The 16,472-nt window shown below is 31.4% G+C and overlaps 1 protein-coding gene across 1 annotated transcript; it reads left to right on the forward strand.

Annotated features, from left to right (window-relative positions):
- Nucleotides 1-4,939: 4,939 nt before the first annotated feature.
- Nucleotides 4,940-8,710, forward strand: LOC100568998. Its single transcript, XM_003240393.4, has 4 exons — nt 4,940-5,196; nt 7,443-7,652; nt 7,739-8,083; nt 8,164-8,710. The coding sequence occupies exons 1-4, from the start codon at nt 5,095-5,097 to the stop codon at nt 8,395-8,397; spliced, it is 891 nt and encodes a 296-aa protein (XP_003240441.1). The 5' UTR covers nt 4,940-5,094; the 3' UTR covers nt 8,398-8,710.
- The last annotated feature ends 7,762 nt before the right edge of the window (nt 8,711-16,472 follow it).

A 16,472-nucleotide genomic window follows, 5' to 3' on the forward strand; every position in this document is an offset into this window, starting at 1 on the left:
ATATTACAGTAGGAATTTTCCGTTCAAAATTTGACTTCACTCAACGGTGTAGGGAACGACAAACCTGAGAAGTCATATCCAGAATGTTGGTGGTAATTATTTCCGATACGACACCTTTTTCTACCAATGACATGTTTTGCCAGAACACTCCATTTGAAACAGTGTCGATCGTTGTTCTGTGGATTGATCGTCCCTCGTTTTCTCTGAATATTACTTGGTAATGAAATATATGTCACACCATTTCTCTCCATACCCTGATCTCTCTTTCATACTTCGCTATCAATATTTCCGTCTCCTTCTTCACTATCATTACTTCCGTCACCATCACCTCTACCAATATTTACGTCACCATCACCACTACCATTATTTTCGTCACCTTCACCTCTACCAATATTTATGTCATTATCACCAATACTATTATTTCCGTTATCGTTGTTTTGTATACGCCCCGGTACATTAGAATAAGCTCCGCCAAGCATAGGTGTATACCTATAAACTGTCAGTATGATACCATCTATGCATTGTAATGTGAATCCACTTCCACGTGAAATGTAAGTTTCTTCTTTCTCTAATAGTGTACCGTACGCCTGATCAATTATTTCGTCTAAATCCGAATCTAAGAAAATCACCCTAGCCGATGTCTTAAATGCTCTATTCTCGGATGAGTTTTCAATATTGATTCGGTGATAAGAAGCCCCCAGTTTCAAATTAAATTTAATCGGATTTTTTTGAACATAAGATTTTAATAATTTTTTTAAATCTAATTTAACTGATGCGAGAAAAGTAATATAATCCCTAATATTTAATATATTATTTGCGAAATAATTGATCACTATCCTACTATGCGAAGAACTTATCTCAACGAACCCTGCCTCCTGAACTACCTGCATTCGAATTTTTTTTAGAATTCTTAGCCGTTTTTGTATTTTCTACTTGTACACGCTTTCCCCTTTTTGTAGTAGTATAATAATCTAAAATAATTTTTAAAAATCAGAAAAAACCTATTACCACCCCTTCATTAATATTGAAAAAGTCTTACCGTTCTCATCGCATAGTCCCGCATCCTCAAGATGTTCAACCGTTTTCACATATATATGGACGCTCGCTTTATAATCTTGCCATTGCTCATTTTCGCGTACTGGGCGAATAGCTGATTCTTGCATGACTTAGACGAACCAGCTGGAGTGTCTGGCACAAGTATTCGAGGGACAAGCTCAATGTATCCGTCTGGAATTATTTGACTGATGGTCGGTGGTTCGGGTTGAATGACGTGTGGAGGAACAACTTCCTCATTATCTCGAACCGTAGGTACACGAGCAATACCTAAAGAATAAAAAAAAAATAATAAAGAAACTAAATAAATTAACTTCAGAAAAAAAAATTCACTTCAGAATAAAAATTATAATATATCAAATGTTCTGTACATACCATGTTTGATTTTGTTATGGCGCGACAAGTTAGACTTGTCGTTAAATGTAGCAAAGCAAGATGGACAAGAGAGCTGGACCGCATTATGAGTTTTCTCGTGTCTATTTAAACTAAATTTACGGTTGAACACCTCAGTACACTTTCCACAGTTAAACATAATAATATATTCGTTAAAAGAAAAAAAATTGAGAAAAATATAACAAGAATATTCGTTTTGTTAAAATAAAAATCTAAAGGTAGTAATCGCGAAATATGTGTATACCGGAAAAAGGACTGGTTACACACTGACCGATCATCAGGACAAGACGGTCCAAGGCACCGAGCGGCCGTCAATCTCTAGCATTTTTGGAGATGGTAATATTTTAAGCCATGTATTACTAAAATATTATTTGGACATTACCTCTGTTACATCAGTGATTCGAGTTATGTGTTCAATTATTTTGGACAACATTTTCTCTAGAAAATATTGTTGTTGTGCTACTAAGGCTGGCTACGTGTGTGGTCACCAACAATAGGATTTATTTTCGATCCTGTTATAACAATAGCACTAACTTACGATACAAATCGGGTTGCTTACAATAGATTTTCCTCTCATCCGCTCTCTACATATTTCTCTGTCGGTCACTCGAAGAAGCCTTATAAAAAAAGTTGCTAAAATACCAAGAAAAGCGACCGTCTGCTACTTTAAAAATTACCACTAACATAACCAGCTAACAAAATATTTATAAATATTAATATAGTTTGAAAATATAAATTATAGAATGCTTGGTTTTAAAATTTAAAAATTATATATTTTAAAAATCATAAATAATTTAGTTATTACACCCCTCAAAAACCTTCATATTCATCCATGTGCAGGCTAAGCTCTTCATCATCTTCATACACCTCCATATGATGGTTCAACTCCTCATCATTACCGTCTTCACTCCAATCCATTTCTGGTGTCTGCTCTCCAGAATGACGCGACGTATTCATAATTTCTCCGACAATTAGCATGTTATATTCGGGGGTAACATGGCCCGAGGAAGTTCTAGCATGCTAGGCGAAACTGAGGACTGGGAATCTAAGTCTGGAAAGCGATCGTTTCTCACCCTCAGTACGTATGCTCTCAGTGTTGTCGGGGGGAACATATCGGGCGAAGCTTCTTCCAACAAAACAGGCTGAACCGGCGTCAAAGAACGTGCACAATTCTCCATCTGTGATATAGTCGTGGTGGAGAGGGTGTTGCAGGAGGGTGAAGAGGGGAAAATTCTCTATGCCAGTCACGATTTTCCACTTGCGTGTTCTGGTCAGTCGAGTAACCACTATCACCGGATTGAGTCTAAATAATAATAATAATAATCAATTTATTTTTTATTTTATTTTTAAAAACAAAAAACTTACCATCTCACAATTTATGAAAATGTCATGCATGTTGATGAGAACTGGAGACTGGGTAGGTATTTCGGCCAGACATCGATTATACTCATCTCCTCCACATACCGGAGTACTCGGTGATGAATTATTTGACATCTAAAAATCGGATTATATGTAATAATTCTTAAATATCTTATGAATAATATAAAACAAAATACTCGCATTTTTATGGTTAATGACTATCACAAACGAAATATAAAAATAATAAATACCTACTATGGTTAATAAAAATATCATATAAGTAGTTAAATCCTTATCTGAAATAATCTGTTGACAAAAACTGTAAACGCGAAATGTGTGTACACCGGACAAAAGACTGGATATACAGTGACCGATCATGACAATAGCCTCATGGGTAAGGTACCGACCGTTCGTTGATCTCAAACATTTTATAGTGAAAGAGGGGTGAAACATTTGATTTAAACATTTACTTTGATAGAATTATGGTTTTTTGAAATATTTTCAACCATTTCGAGAAACACGATTCTAGGTAAAAATTGATATTATGTGAGTAACGATAGTGAGCATATAGTTTTTCTGAAATAATATAAACTGATGTATGGTAATAAGGAAAATATTATTTATTAGTTCATTTTTAGTAAATATTTAGTTCACGTTTCTTATTCTTTGTAGAATAAAACGAGAAGTGTGAAATAAAGATGTATTAGCTGGTAAAATATATTTATAAAATATTTATGTTAAAATGTTGGATGTGTCAATAATTATATAATTTAATTTTAGGAGAGTATGACTTATGGTTTAACGTGTGGCAAAATCAATCCAGCAATATTGAAATAATAAGTATTAAGCACTGCTATATCTTTACTAATGGTTTGTTCTAAAGATATGTTCCCTATAATTTCTTCATTATTAAGAATATTATCGACATTGCCTGTTAACACTGCCACTGCTGAATGAAGTTTTTCGACTTTAAAGCGAGTGAAAACATGGCTTTGTACTACCATTAGACAGGAAAGGTTAAATGGCTTATGTCTTCTTAATGTACATAGAGATTTTAATATGTATGATAAAAATTAAATCATGATAAATAATTTTGCTTCTAAAAATAAATGTAGATTAGATTTTGTGTTATAGAAGTTATTTAAAATTTTTTTATTTTCATTTATTATTATAAAAAATGCGTAAGTATTTTAAAATAAAATAATACAAAATATTATAGTACAATTATTATAGATACCTAATTAACATAAATGAATCCTAATCCAACCATATTACTATTTATAACATTCCCTTAATAACCAATTTTATATCTATTATCTTTCATATTTTTAGGAACATTTGAACTAGAGCATTATAATGTATAGCCACTATGTCCCAAAAATTATCTTACCTTTAAATATTTTTTTTTAGAGCGTGCATGTAAAATATTATATATGTCAACTTATAACTAAAAAAAAAGGTAATTTTTGGTAATATTTTAATTTTTCGCGAACTCTCAAAATCTTTTGGTGTGCCACCTTGGGACCCCGAGAACCTCGAATATTATATGGCTTTGAAGTAATTTTTTTAAGAGACCCCCCCCCCAAATTCAACCCTGGATCCGCCACTGCATGACATGTAATGGAATGGTTCAGAGCATGACTAAATAAACAAACATGATCGCCAAAAACTAATTTTTTCTATCACTGCGCATTTTCCCCAGACATGGAAAAAACAATAAAATTCCTATATAATTGTAATGTGAATAAATTGTTTTCATTGATATTAGTGTTTCTTCCAAGTCTGGGGAAGTATAATATATTATGTATAAAATATGCGTGCAGTAATCTAGCGATCATGCCTGTTTATTTAGTCATGGTTCAGAGCACTGCGTATCAAACGCGTGTCGCATGAGTTTCATTTTTCATATTTTTAACCACGAATGACGCGTACAAGACGCGGGAGCTGTAAAATGAAAACTAATCACGTTTCATACGCAGCGTACGCGCAGTTGTGAATGATGCCCAAAGCCGTTGTATACGTTTCACTTTGGGTATAACTTATTAACGTCCTCTTAATCATCAGACGGCGCGCGTTTGTAGAGCATATTTGTTGTACAAAATATATTTTATTATCATTATTATTATGTCAGCGTTGTCGTCGTTATATTATCATTATTATTATTATTATTATATATGTTCTCCCGTGCGATTAATTACCGTGACGACACGTCACAGTATTTATATATATTATTTATACTTACAACGATACTTGAAATATTCGTCTCAATATTTTATATAATTGGTAGAAATGAACGGAACCCCGTGTCCCCCGACGATAACGAATGGCCAACGAGTGACAGTCGAAATTCCAGACGGATTGCTGGACCTAATGATGGTCGTCGCTCGAGAGGTTAGTACATTACACACACGTAAACCTAAAACAGCTCATAAATAAATGCAGACTTATGGATACGCCAAACGTCTTATAAACCAGACGTCCCGTGTGGATTTTCCCACCCATTTCATTTTCGTATATACAATTGACGCTATCACACCACCAGCCTCTTGAATTTGTTCTTTGTGTAAGATTTGGAACTTCCCTCGATTGTATATAATTATGAAGGTTATATTATGAGAAATTCGTCTCTTTGCGAACGGACAAGGCCCTTTACAATGTTGCACGCTGTTTGGATATAATAAGTTCTTTTTAACCAATCAGCCGGCTTATTCTCAGCCTCAATGCGTTGATTAATGGCAATGGTTATGTCAGTTATAATAATAATTTTAAAGATAATAATATTTTGTGTTTGATTTAATTATTATGTTATTACCCTTTCAGATGAACTCCATGAGTTTTTCCTTTCAATACATAATATTATAATAAAAATAGTTTAAAATAATATAAACAAAATAGTAAAACAATTAAACAAAACATGTCTATTTTAGTATATTATTATTTTTTGTAGACTTTTTTTAAAATTTTATAAACGACTATTTACGATGAAAAGCTATAAAAAACATTCTACTTTTTGTCAAACGGAGATGAATGTTACATTTATTACAAGTCATAGTGGTATATGTGTTTATGCAATGCTTACATCTTTGTTTCTTATCTATTGGAATTGGCCATTGTGCAGTTTCGTCATACTTTACATCATCCACAGGTCTAGGAACAAACAATCTTTTTTTGGGTTTTGGTGGTGTAGTTGACAAAGGTCTACCTCTTTTATTGGGGTTGTTTTTCCCAGACAATAATAGTGTATATGCTATTTCAGATTTGAATTTTATAAGACTTATGTTTTTTTTAGATTCTGAGCGGAGGAAGCTATTGGTTTTACAATGGTGTTTTTATTTTTTTTTTTTATATCCTGTAAACAAAATTTCTACCAGAAGAAATGCTTCGATTTCAACATATAGTACCTTATTTTTTAGCAAATTGAAGCAAAATGGTACTTTAGAGGTCATTTTTCGATTTTCTCATTAGTTATTAAATGCCACGGGAAAAACTACCGAAAAATTACGAAAAACGCTAAAAATAAACGCTTTATTTATCACCATAGAAGTGAATAAAAAATTATAATATTATTAAACTTATACATGATATAATAAATAATAACAATATAAAATATCCAGGCTGACAAACCGTCTCCGCTCAGAATCGTTTTTCTTATACAATGATATTATATCATTGAATTCAAGTCTAATACAATCCATGATACAATGACCCACTTGTAATCTACTGTACAGCAGAGCGACATCAACGGCACTTACCTGCTTTTTTATATTGAGTTGATTACAATGTCTACTGTATAAGAGCCACGAGTTGACAACACACATATCCAGTAAATGGTATATAATACGCAAATAAAACCGCCTAACCCTTACATTAACACGGTAGAGCTCTACCAGCATATCGTGGAGATCTATGCCACCCATGTAAGAGTTGTACTCTCCAATCGCTGCTGGCCTGGGGACTTCCACTTTATCTTTTCGAGCTACTGACCTACTTTTCACATTTTCAACAGGAAGTGGTCATTTATAATTTGATATAACATGTACTATTTTGATGTCTAACCATTTTGTCACTACAATCTTATTTTCGGTATCAACAGAATAACCAAAATATCCACGTCCCTTTGATTTTATTGTCTTATCGTTTTCTAATGGATAACCAGCGGTTAGACCTCACAGTACCAACACTCAAAATTCCTTCATATTTTAATTTGCATTGTAAATTATATGAGTTGAACCAGTTATCCATTGAGAGCTATAGTAAAAAATTCAATAAAAACGTTTCAATCAAATTTAAAATAAGTATAATAATATATTATAATACTACATGCAAGTAAAATTTTCTATATTTTAGTATAAAAACTAGTTACGCCCAAACAGCCTACCTACTTCATTACAATGGAAATTATTTTCTCAAAAACACTTTTTGTTTTCATATTATGAACGATGATACCTATTGCTTTTACAGACAATTAATATAATGTTTATCATTAAAATACCATTATTATTATTATTATTATTATTATTATTGAATGTCGAATCAAAAATTGAGAAACCGTTTTTTTTCCGAAAGACACATATTATTCTACAAAAAAGAAGGACGGATCTATTTAGTCTTATAAATTATATGATGCATATTTATAGGTGCTGCGTCATGCTCCCGAAGACAAGTGCACGGCGTACTCGATCGTAGCTGATTACTTGGAAGAAATGATCAAGGAGAATAACGTAAAACCCCCCTCATGCATAGATAACGAATGGACTCGTGAAATGATTACTCACGACGTGATTAAAACGGTTGAAAAATATGGCGTTACGCCTGAATCGGCTAACGAGGCTGCAACTCTAATACAAGTATGAAGTAAATAGTTTGACAGAATAACTTGATTAGCATAATAATAATATAATATTATAACACCGTGTCGTTGTTCTTCGTTCAGAGGGCTTGGAGGAAATACAATAAATCGGTTTCGAATATAAAACCTGATTCTTTAGAAACGGGAGACCACGTCTTCTCCAAGGAAATTCGGATGGACACTTACGAGGAAATTAATTATGAAAACGATTCCGACGACATGGAACGTGTGAACGTAGTGAGAAAAGGCCAGAGAGACTATGTACCACCGATTCCAGATTTCATCGACGATTTATACTCGTTGAAATATGAAGACGAAGAATGCAACTACAAACAGACTCATGAAATGATTACTGAAGACGTGATTAAAACAGATGTAAAACGCAGCGTTATACCCGAATCGGCTAACGACGCGTTGTCTTTAATACAAGTAAATAGTTTGCCAGAAATAATTCGATTAGCACAATAATAATATAATATTATAATCCTATGTCATGGTTCTTCATTCAGTCCGTTTCTTTGGAGACGGTAGATCGCATCTTTCCTACAGAAATTCAAACGGACACTTACGAGGAGATGAATTACGAAAACGATTCCGACGACATGGAACGTGTGAACGTAGTAAGAAAAGGCCAGAGAGACTATGTGCCACCGATTCCAGATTTCATCGACGATGTATACTCGTTGAAATACGAAAAAAATGTAAACGGTCAGCCAAAGGAAGCTTCTTATGAAGACGAATAATAAAAATACAATAATTTGTATATTATGTAAGGGCTTACACATTTTTGATTTGAGTAATCTCGAGATTATTTTTCTTGTATATAGAACTGCCGTATGTATCACTTACAGACAGTAATAAATTCTGTTCGTGTAAACACTGTTTTGGTTTAATCTTATAAAAACCTAAAAACAAACTTTTCATGTTACTTTTTACTGTATACAAATTATACGCCACTGTGTTCGTTCCATAGACCTTTATAGACTCATAGACGGAGCATCCCAGGTTGGTAGGGTTGGGTGGAGCGGTCTCAGCTACCTAAAGACATAAAATATGTTTATTTACATTTCTACAATATATATTATTATTATCATCATTACAATCATTATAAAAAACACATACACACACATATCATTGTAAAACTAATAAATTTATTGCTCCGCTCAAAATCTAAAAAAAACTCAGGAAAAAAATTATTTAATCAACTTCTTAAATATTGCTTTAAATATTTTAAATATTTTTTAGTCTGTCAGTGTAAGTATCATTTGTCAATTGTATTTTATCTATGGGCGAACAGTAACTACCTGGCGTGCAAAGGTTTGTAGGAGTCCTATAGCGATCCCACGAAGGACTCCCGAATTGGTATCCTTGTGGCAAGCATTCAAAGATTGTGGGGACAGTCGTGAGAATCCACAGGGAGTCCCTACTTTCCTGACAAGGACTCCGTAAAGAACCCTTAAGGATACCTTGTGCTACGAGGGCACTAATCTTAGTTAAATCAACTACTGTCTCTGTTTTCTCGTTTATAGTTTGATTGGTTTAAATTTTTCATATTTGCCATTAAGCTGCCTTGCTTAAAATAACCTATATTTGTATTTTCTCTAGCTCGCCACTGTTCAGCGTCTTCGTCGTCACTCAGATCTGTTACAGTATCGACTGATAAAACGTTTTTGTTTTTCCGAACGATGTCGCAATCGAATACCTTTTGCTTGTAAGCTTTTGCCCTTATGATAATGAAATGATAATTCTGCAACCATTGGTCTTTGACAAACATTAAATCTAGAATACAGCATCAGACAAGTCCGCATGGGTATAACTGGTATCACAGAACCCAACAAGTCACTAAAGTATTCTTCGTTGTAAAATGGATTTTGAGTGGTGTTATCGGCAGGGTAGGGCAAGATACTCAAAAAAAGTATCATGATACATGATATATGCATTTAGTGTATCAAGATACAATATATATATATATCAAAGATACATGATACTTTTATATTTCCAATCAAATGTAATTAACTAATAACTATTAAACGTAAAACGTCTATACATAATAAATACATAATAATAGTATTTATAAACACTTATAAAGACATAATTATATTAAATAATAGAATAAGTCAATAGGTACACATTATATATTTATAACTAATACATCACATATATTGTAACCATACAAACCCAAACCCATAATTTAAATCAGCAGCCATACCGATCCTGACCTCTAGCGGTCCACTGCGCGATCAAGCCAAAATGCCCATTTCAAAACAAAACCACAGTGCACACAAAATGTGCTGTGATTTTTTTAAATCACATACTTTCATTTGATATAATTCCCTCCTGATCTTGTGATCCCGAACCTTTCGCCGTACGATTCGTTCACGAATCATAGTTATTACATTATAAAAGAAAATGTTGTAATCGAACCATTGTAAAATGAATTATTTACTTCTACTTTAATAAAAAAAAAAACATTAGTTAACATTAATTACAACATCTACTGTGTTGAGTTTTGTTACAACATATTAATATAAATACGCCAAAATGCATAAAAATTACATCTTAATGTATACTTATATATAGACATATAGTCGCTTTACGTGTATAATGAAATTGGTTATGGATTTATGGTGAAAAATGAATAAATAAATGAAATCTGTTATGGTCTTATGCACTTAACAGTTATGGTTAGTTTAAATTAAATGTTATTTTTATAAATAAAATCTTGATTGCATTTAAGGAAAATAAATTTTTCAAACATTTTGTCTGATAGATTAGATCTACTGGATAAGTGCATAAAACTAACAAATGAAAATAAACGTTCAACCGGAGCAGATGAACGCAGACGTATATTATATTTTGTAAATAGTATTTTCATAGATGGATAATTATTTACAATTTTTACAAATTTTTACGATTATAGTATCATGATACAAGATACAATTGTATCTTTGATACTGCCCAACCCTGGTTATCGGATAAAGTTAATGATTGTCTTATATTTTTCTGATATTTTTTTAAAATGACCATATAACTTTGAATCTTTGTATTTTGATTTATTAAACGGCTTTTTTTTCAGAGTATTTTACAACAAATATTAAATATAATATACAATTTTGATTCATTATTTACACAAATTTTCTTACTTCTCTAGTAAAAAGTACATATTCTACAATTCGATCATGAATTAATAAACAATAAGAAGTTACACCTGTAAGGGATTCTGATGCTTCAATTTCAATTTGAACATCTACTGCTGAGGCTGTGGCTGAATCGTTCTGTTTTGAAGATAACTATAATCGGAGCGTTTGATAAGAAAGTAGAAGGGCTTAATAACGGGTTCCGTATACTTTTTTCATAGTAAGATTCTTGAAACGATGTATACATGTCATATAATAAGGTGAAATTATTTTTTGAAAAATCTAAATTCAAATTATCACAGGGATAAGCTATAGTGTTCAGAAATACTTTGACATTTGTTAGATTACAATGATCGAATATACTACAATATTATGCTAATTTATTTTTACGACCTTTTTGTAATCCAATTATGATAAATCGTGGTTATTCTAATTTTGAAGCAGTTTTTAAATTCCATACAACTTTTTTCGTGGTTCCGAGTTCCGGATATTCAAAAGTCTAAAACGATATAAAAGGAATAAATAAACTTTTTTCTTTTTCTACAAGTTTCAATAATTTTAACCTTTCTTCATCATCAACAGTAATATGTGGTACCTCCAGATTATTTTGTTTAAATTAACTTTACCAGAAGTAGGTGATCCAGTTTTAATGCATAAAGCATTTAAATCGGTATGACTTCGAGTTAATATTAATTCCAATCTAGAATTAATTAATAATTTTTATAGTCTTCAAACAAACCTAACCAATATTTCAATGAAATGCAAGCACTAAATTCACCATTTCATTTTATAATTGTGTTGAATTTTTAAAATTCCAGCCAGAATTTTCATAACAATTGAAAATAGTTGTCTGGTGTACCTGATATGTAACCTTTCATCGAGCTAGTGATTCCAAGAACACAAGTGCTATCTACTTCTATCCCATTGATTTCTAATCGTACTTGTTCGAAGAGGTACGAGAAACCATTATTAGATAGTTTCACTTGATCGGTTTCAGTAATTTTTCCTTCCAAAAAAATAAAGCTTTCGTGTAAGTATGGATATACATCCGTTTGTTGGATTGAAATACGTATTTAATCATTATTATTAAATGAGGTTGTATACAGTGTATATGAATGATATTCAATTTTAGTAATTTTAGAATCCGTTTCATAGTGGGAAGTTATATCTAAAATATCACTCTCAGGAATTCTAACCGAAATGTAAAATTTTAACTGGGTTCCAAATTTTTCATTATAAATATTTATTTGTTCTATAACTCGATGCTTAATATCTTGAATTTCATAACATCCCTCTTCCAGTTTAAGTTTAACCGGGAACACAACCATATTATCTGCAAATTATTTTCCGTCTATAAATCTTTACGAAGCCTCAGAAATAGCTTTGTTATGTTTGCAGACATTTAATTCATTTCCGAATATCAATAAAGATAATAATAAATTTGCTATACAAGTAGTTGACTATAATAATAATTATTATGATCGTATGTGGTGTTATATTAAAGTAAGTTGACTCGTATATCCTGATATTTGATATTTTATTATTATTGCATTTTTCGGTTTTCAATTTTACTAATAATAAATATAATCAATAGGTATATAAATTTTATAACTTTCTCCTAAACTAGAGATTTAAAAATAAAGTGATCAGTTCATCAAAATCTGCTTTACCAATACATATTGAAAAAAAATACGATTTCAACCATACGATATTTACAATATTGCCCGAAATTCGGCAGCGTGGTATACTTAAAGGTCTTTTAAGGCATGAAAAACAAAAAATATATTTTTCAAACCATTTTTACTCAAAGGGCGTTCAATAAACATTTAAATTATGTACTACCCAAGTGCGGCATGTGGGGGACTTTAGCTCCAGAAATATAATACGATTTAAACTATACGATGTTTACGATAATGCCCGATTTCAGCTGCCCGGTGTATTTTAGAGGGCTGTTTTGAAGTGAACGCAGGAAATTATGTTTTCCAAACCATTTTTTATCGAAAGGGCAACCAACGTAGATTCAAAATTTGTATATTTTAGAGGGGGCACTCGGCGGACTTGGGTTCCAGAAAAATAAAACCTTATACATAGTATACGATAATTGCGATTTACGGGCTAAGTGGCTGCGTGGTGTATTTTGGAGGGCTATTTGGAAATGAACACGGGAAATTATGTTTTCCAAACCATTTTTAATCGAAAGGGCAACTAACGTAGATTCAACATTTGTATATTTTGGAGGGGGCACTGGGTGGACTTGGGCTCCAGAAAAATAATACCTTATACATAGTAAACGATTATGGCGATTTACGGGCTAATGCCGCATTTAATGCCCGATTTCAGCTGCGCGGTGTACTTTATAGGGCTATTTGGAAATGAACACGGAAAATTATGTTTTCCAAACCATTTTTAATCCATAGGGTACCTAACGTTACAAAAAAAAATTAGAAATTAAAATATAAAAATTCCTGGAAAAAAAGAAACAAATAGATTAAAATCTTAGCTTTAGAACTTTATTTTTTATACATCCTAAACTAAAATTATATTTAAATATTTTTTTTTACGCCATCACGCCTATTTTGAACCCTAAAATGTCAGGATTTGCACCGGCGAACAGTTTTATCGAATCTCGTAAGTCATTAGTCGCGATCTTATGAGTATCCGGGTTCGGGTAGTTGTCAGAAAAATTATAAGAATGTGTAACCACAATTTATACCAGTTATCCAGCAGTGACACCAACGTGAACAAAAATCATTTCAATAATAATTACAGTCGACATTGCACGACACTGATGACAAAATCTTAATAATAATATAAATAATATACCCTTTGTAGTTTGTCACAGTGACCATTTTGCATTTATTTTTCATCCACATTCCACGGCAGTGACTAGTAAGTAGTGAGTAGTGACCAACACTGTTGCCGCGGTGAGTGAAGACAAAATAACGGCGACGTGATTTTACGCTCATCACTAAATTAATCTAATTTGTATTTCTTAATTCATGTTTAGGACTGAAGGTGTCAGATATGTCATCATTTAATAAGAAACCCTTAGTTAAACGAGTGCTGGTGCCGTATTATTTTATTAGTTTAGTACTAAATAAATATTTTTAATTTTGATGTTCATAACAACATTACAATCGTTATATTTTTTTGTTGTATTATAGAGAAGAGGAAAGGAAATGAACAATTTCATTTCGAAGAACTTATTTCTTTTCTACGTCTTCATTTTCGAGACAATGATATTTATTTTTATCAAGCGAAAAAAAGTCAAGAATTAGTAAAATCATTGTTGGTCTGATATGATAGGCCATTTGATTAATCATAGAGGTCATCTTTAAAACTCTCATTGTATAACTGCTGTATATTTTAATTTTTAGACGGTTACAATTTGATGTTGTTCATGATGATGGCGATGGTGATAGATTATCAAAAATTGAAGGAATTTATTTTTATGGGTCTTCGAGTTCCAGTTACTACAAAATAGATAAAGACCCAAAGATGGGTGAGTTTTTTCATGTCTAATACCTGAAAGTCATAAGCGTGCGCAGGTTTTCTTGGCAGGGGAGGCAATACCTTAGATAAGAAGGTCCAGACTCCAAACACCTCCCGATTTTTTCCGAGCTTGATATGAGGCAACGATAATTTAAATAAATCCTCACACAAAATCAAGTATATGATGTTTCTATTAAACCGTGATATTGTTCTATACGTTAAGAATTAGGTTAAACATAAAATTACCAAAAGAGTTTTTAATAATATCTCTGACAATCAAGAAGACATAATAAAAAATTATTAAGAATATATAATTAAAAAAGGTGAACAAGTGGGTGTCGCTCTTCTGTACAGTAGGTTACAAGTGGATCACTGTATTGGATGGTGTTAAATTTGAATTTCAACTAAATAAGAAAATCGCTACATAAAAAAATCGAGTGAATATCAAATGTTGTAAAAATATGAACTAAAATAACTCAAAATAATTTTTGTAAATTTTATGTATTTTGTCAATATTTGAAATTTAAATGCTTATATAAAAAAAAATTTGTGACTTATTTTCATATTATATGAAATATAATATTCAATATTTTTCATCTGTCTTTGAAACATGATATTATGAGTCTTCTATTAAATTTTCAAGTTTTTTTACGCAACAAACATTTTTGTTTGAAATTTATAGAATAAAAACCTAAAATAAATTAGAAATTGAAGTTGTTCGTAAACAGCTCAAAATAAGTCAAAGAAAATGCTATGGTGCATGGAAAATGCTAATTTAAACATTCAATCAAAATTTCATATATTTACAGTAATTTGTTTTAGAGTTACACCAAAAATCAAAATCGATTTTGCATATAAATTCCTATTTTCCTTAATTTTTCTTTTGTTTTTCACGGCACCTTTGAAAACTACTAGAAAACTTTTGACCCCTCATAGTACCAACTGGATTCACTTTTATATCAGAAAAGATACTCTTGAGAAAAATCCAAGCATTTTATTCTCCTAAAATATGATGAAAGGCCAAAAAAAAAATAAAAAACACATCATTGTAAAATCAATACATTCATCGCTCCGATCACAATCTAAAATTAATAAATAAACATAATTTGAACAACTTTTAAAATAGGTAATAATAGGTTTTATTTAAGTTCCATACGTCGTTTAGCGAAATATATAAAATATGATGGAGATAGAACTTTTGCGAATGGGGAATCAGGCAATTAGTACAATATTATCCCAAATAATAAAACTATAATTTATTTTTTTCAGATACTATTCTTGATCCAGATTTGAAAAATGACACTATGAACCGTCTTGTTGAAGACCTGACATATTATTTTACTCTCATTCCACTTGAAGGTTTAAAGCACTTTTTTGCAAGATCATTAGTAGGTCAATTCACAATTTAAAATTACTATAATACTATTCACGTAATTACTATTATAATTTATAATGTTATTTCCTTTATCTAATACCAATTTTTTATATGTGTAAAAATAATTAATAAATAAATCGAAAAACTTCAACAATTTGCTTTGGTGCTTTATGCATATTAAACATTAAATAATTGCATTTTATTACCTTTTTATGTTATACATTTTTTTTTGATTTGAGTGTTTTATTTTTATTTGAAGCATTATTTTACTTTATAGTTTAAACATTATAAAATGTTTTTTAATGCTTATGTGCTTCTATTATTCAAATATTGTTAGTAACACTTATGAAGGATTTGAAAAAAGTGCATATTTATTATACCCAACAGTAAAAACCAGAAGTCAAAATGAAATTAAATCTCAATTTAACGATACCCATATCGGTCATAATCGATAATAAGTATTAAGTACAATGGTCATACGAATCGGACATTTGGACCTTCCTATCTAATCCCCACTCCCATCTGCAGCAGCTGAATATCAACTATTAAGAGGACGTGATACCCGCATGTGTTGTCTCCGTCTTACAAGTGTGTAACATAGCAAATTTTACGCTCAGCAAAAACACGTGTAGCTCCGTTAATTTAAAAATTAGAGTGATAACCTAACCGGTTGAATACCACTGGCTTAGATTTCCTAACACCTTAAATTGCTAATTTTTTTATTATCGATTGTTTGTATTTATGCCTAGTTTAGTAGTTCGCAGATATTATGTACCTATAATAAACTATTGTATTATATATATCTGCAAAAAAA

This window comes from Acyrthosiphon pisum, chromosome A1, assembly GCF_005508785.2.
Source record: "Acyrthosiphon pisum isolate AL4f chromosome A1, pea_aphid_22Mar2018_4r6ur, whole genome shotgun sequence".
Taxonomy (NCBI): Eukaryota; Metazoa; Arthropoda; class Insecta; order Hemiptera; family Aphididae; genus Acyrthosiphon; species Acyrthosiphon pisum.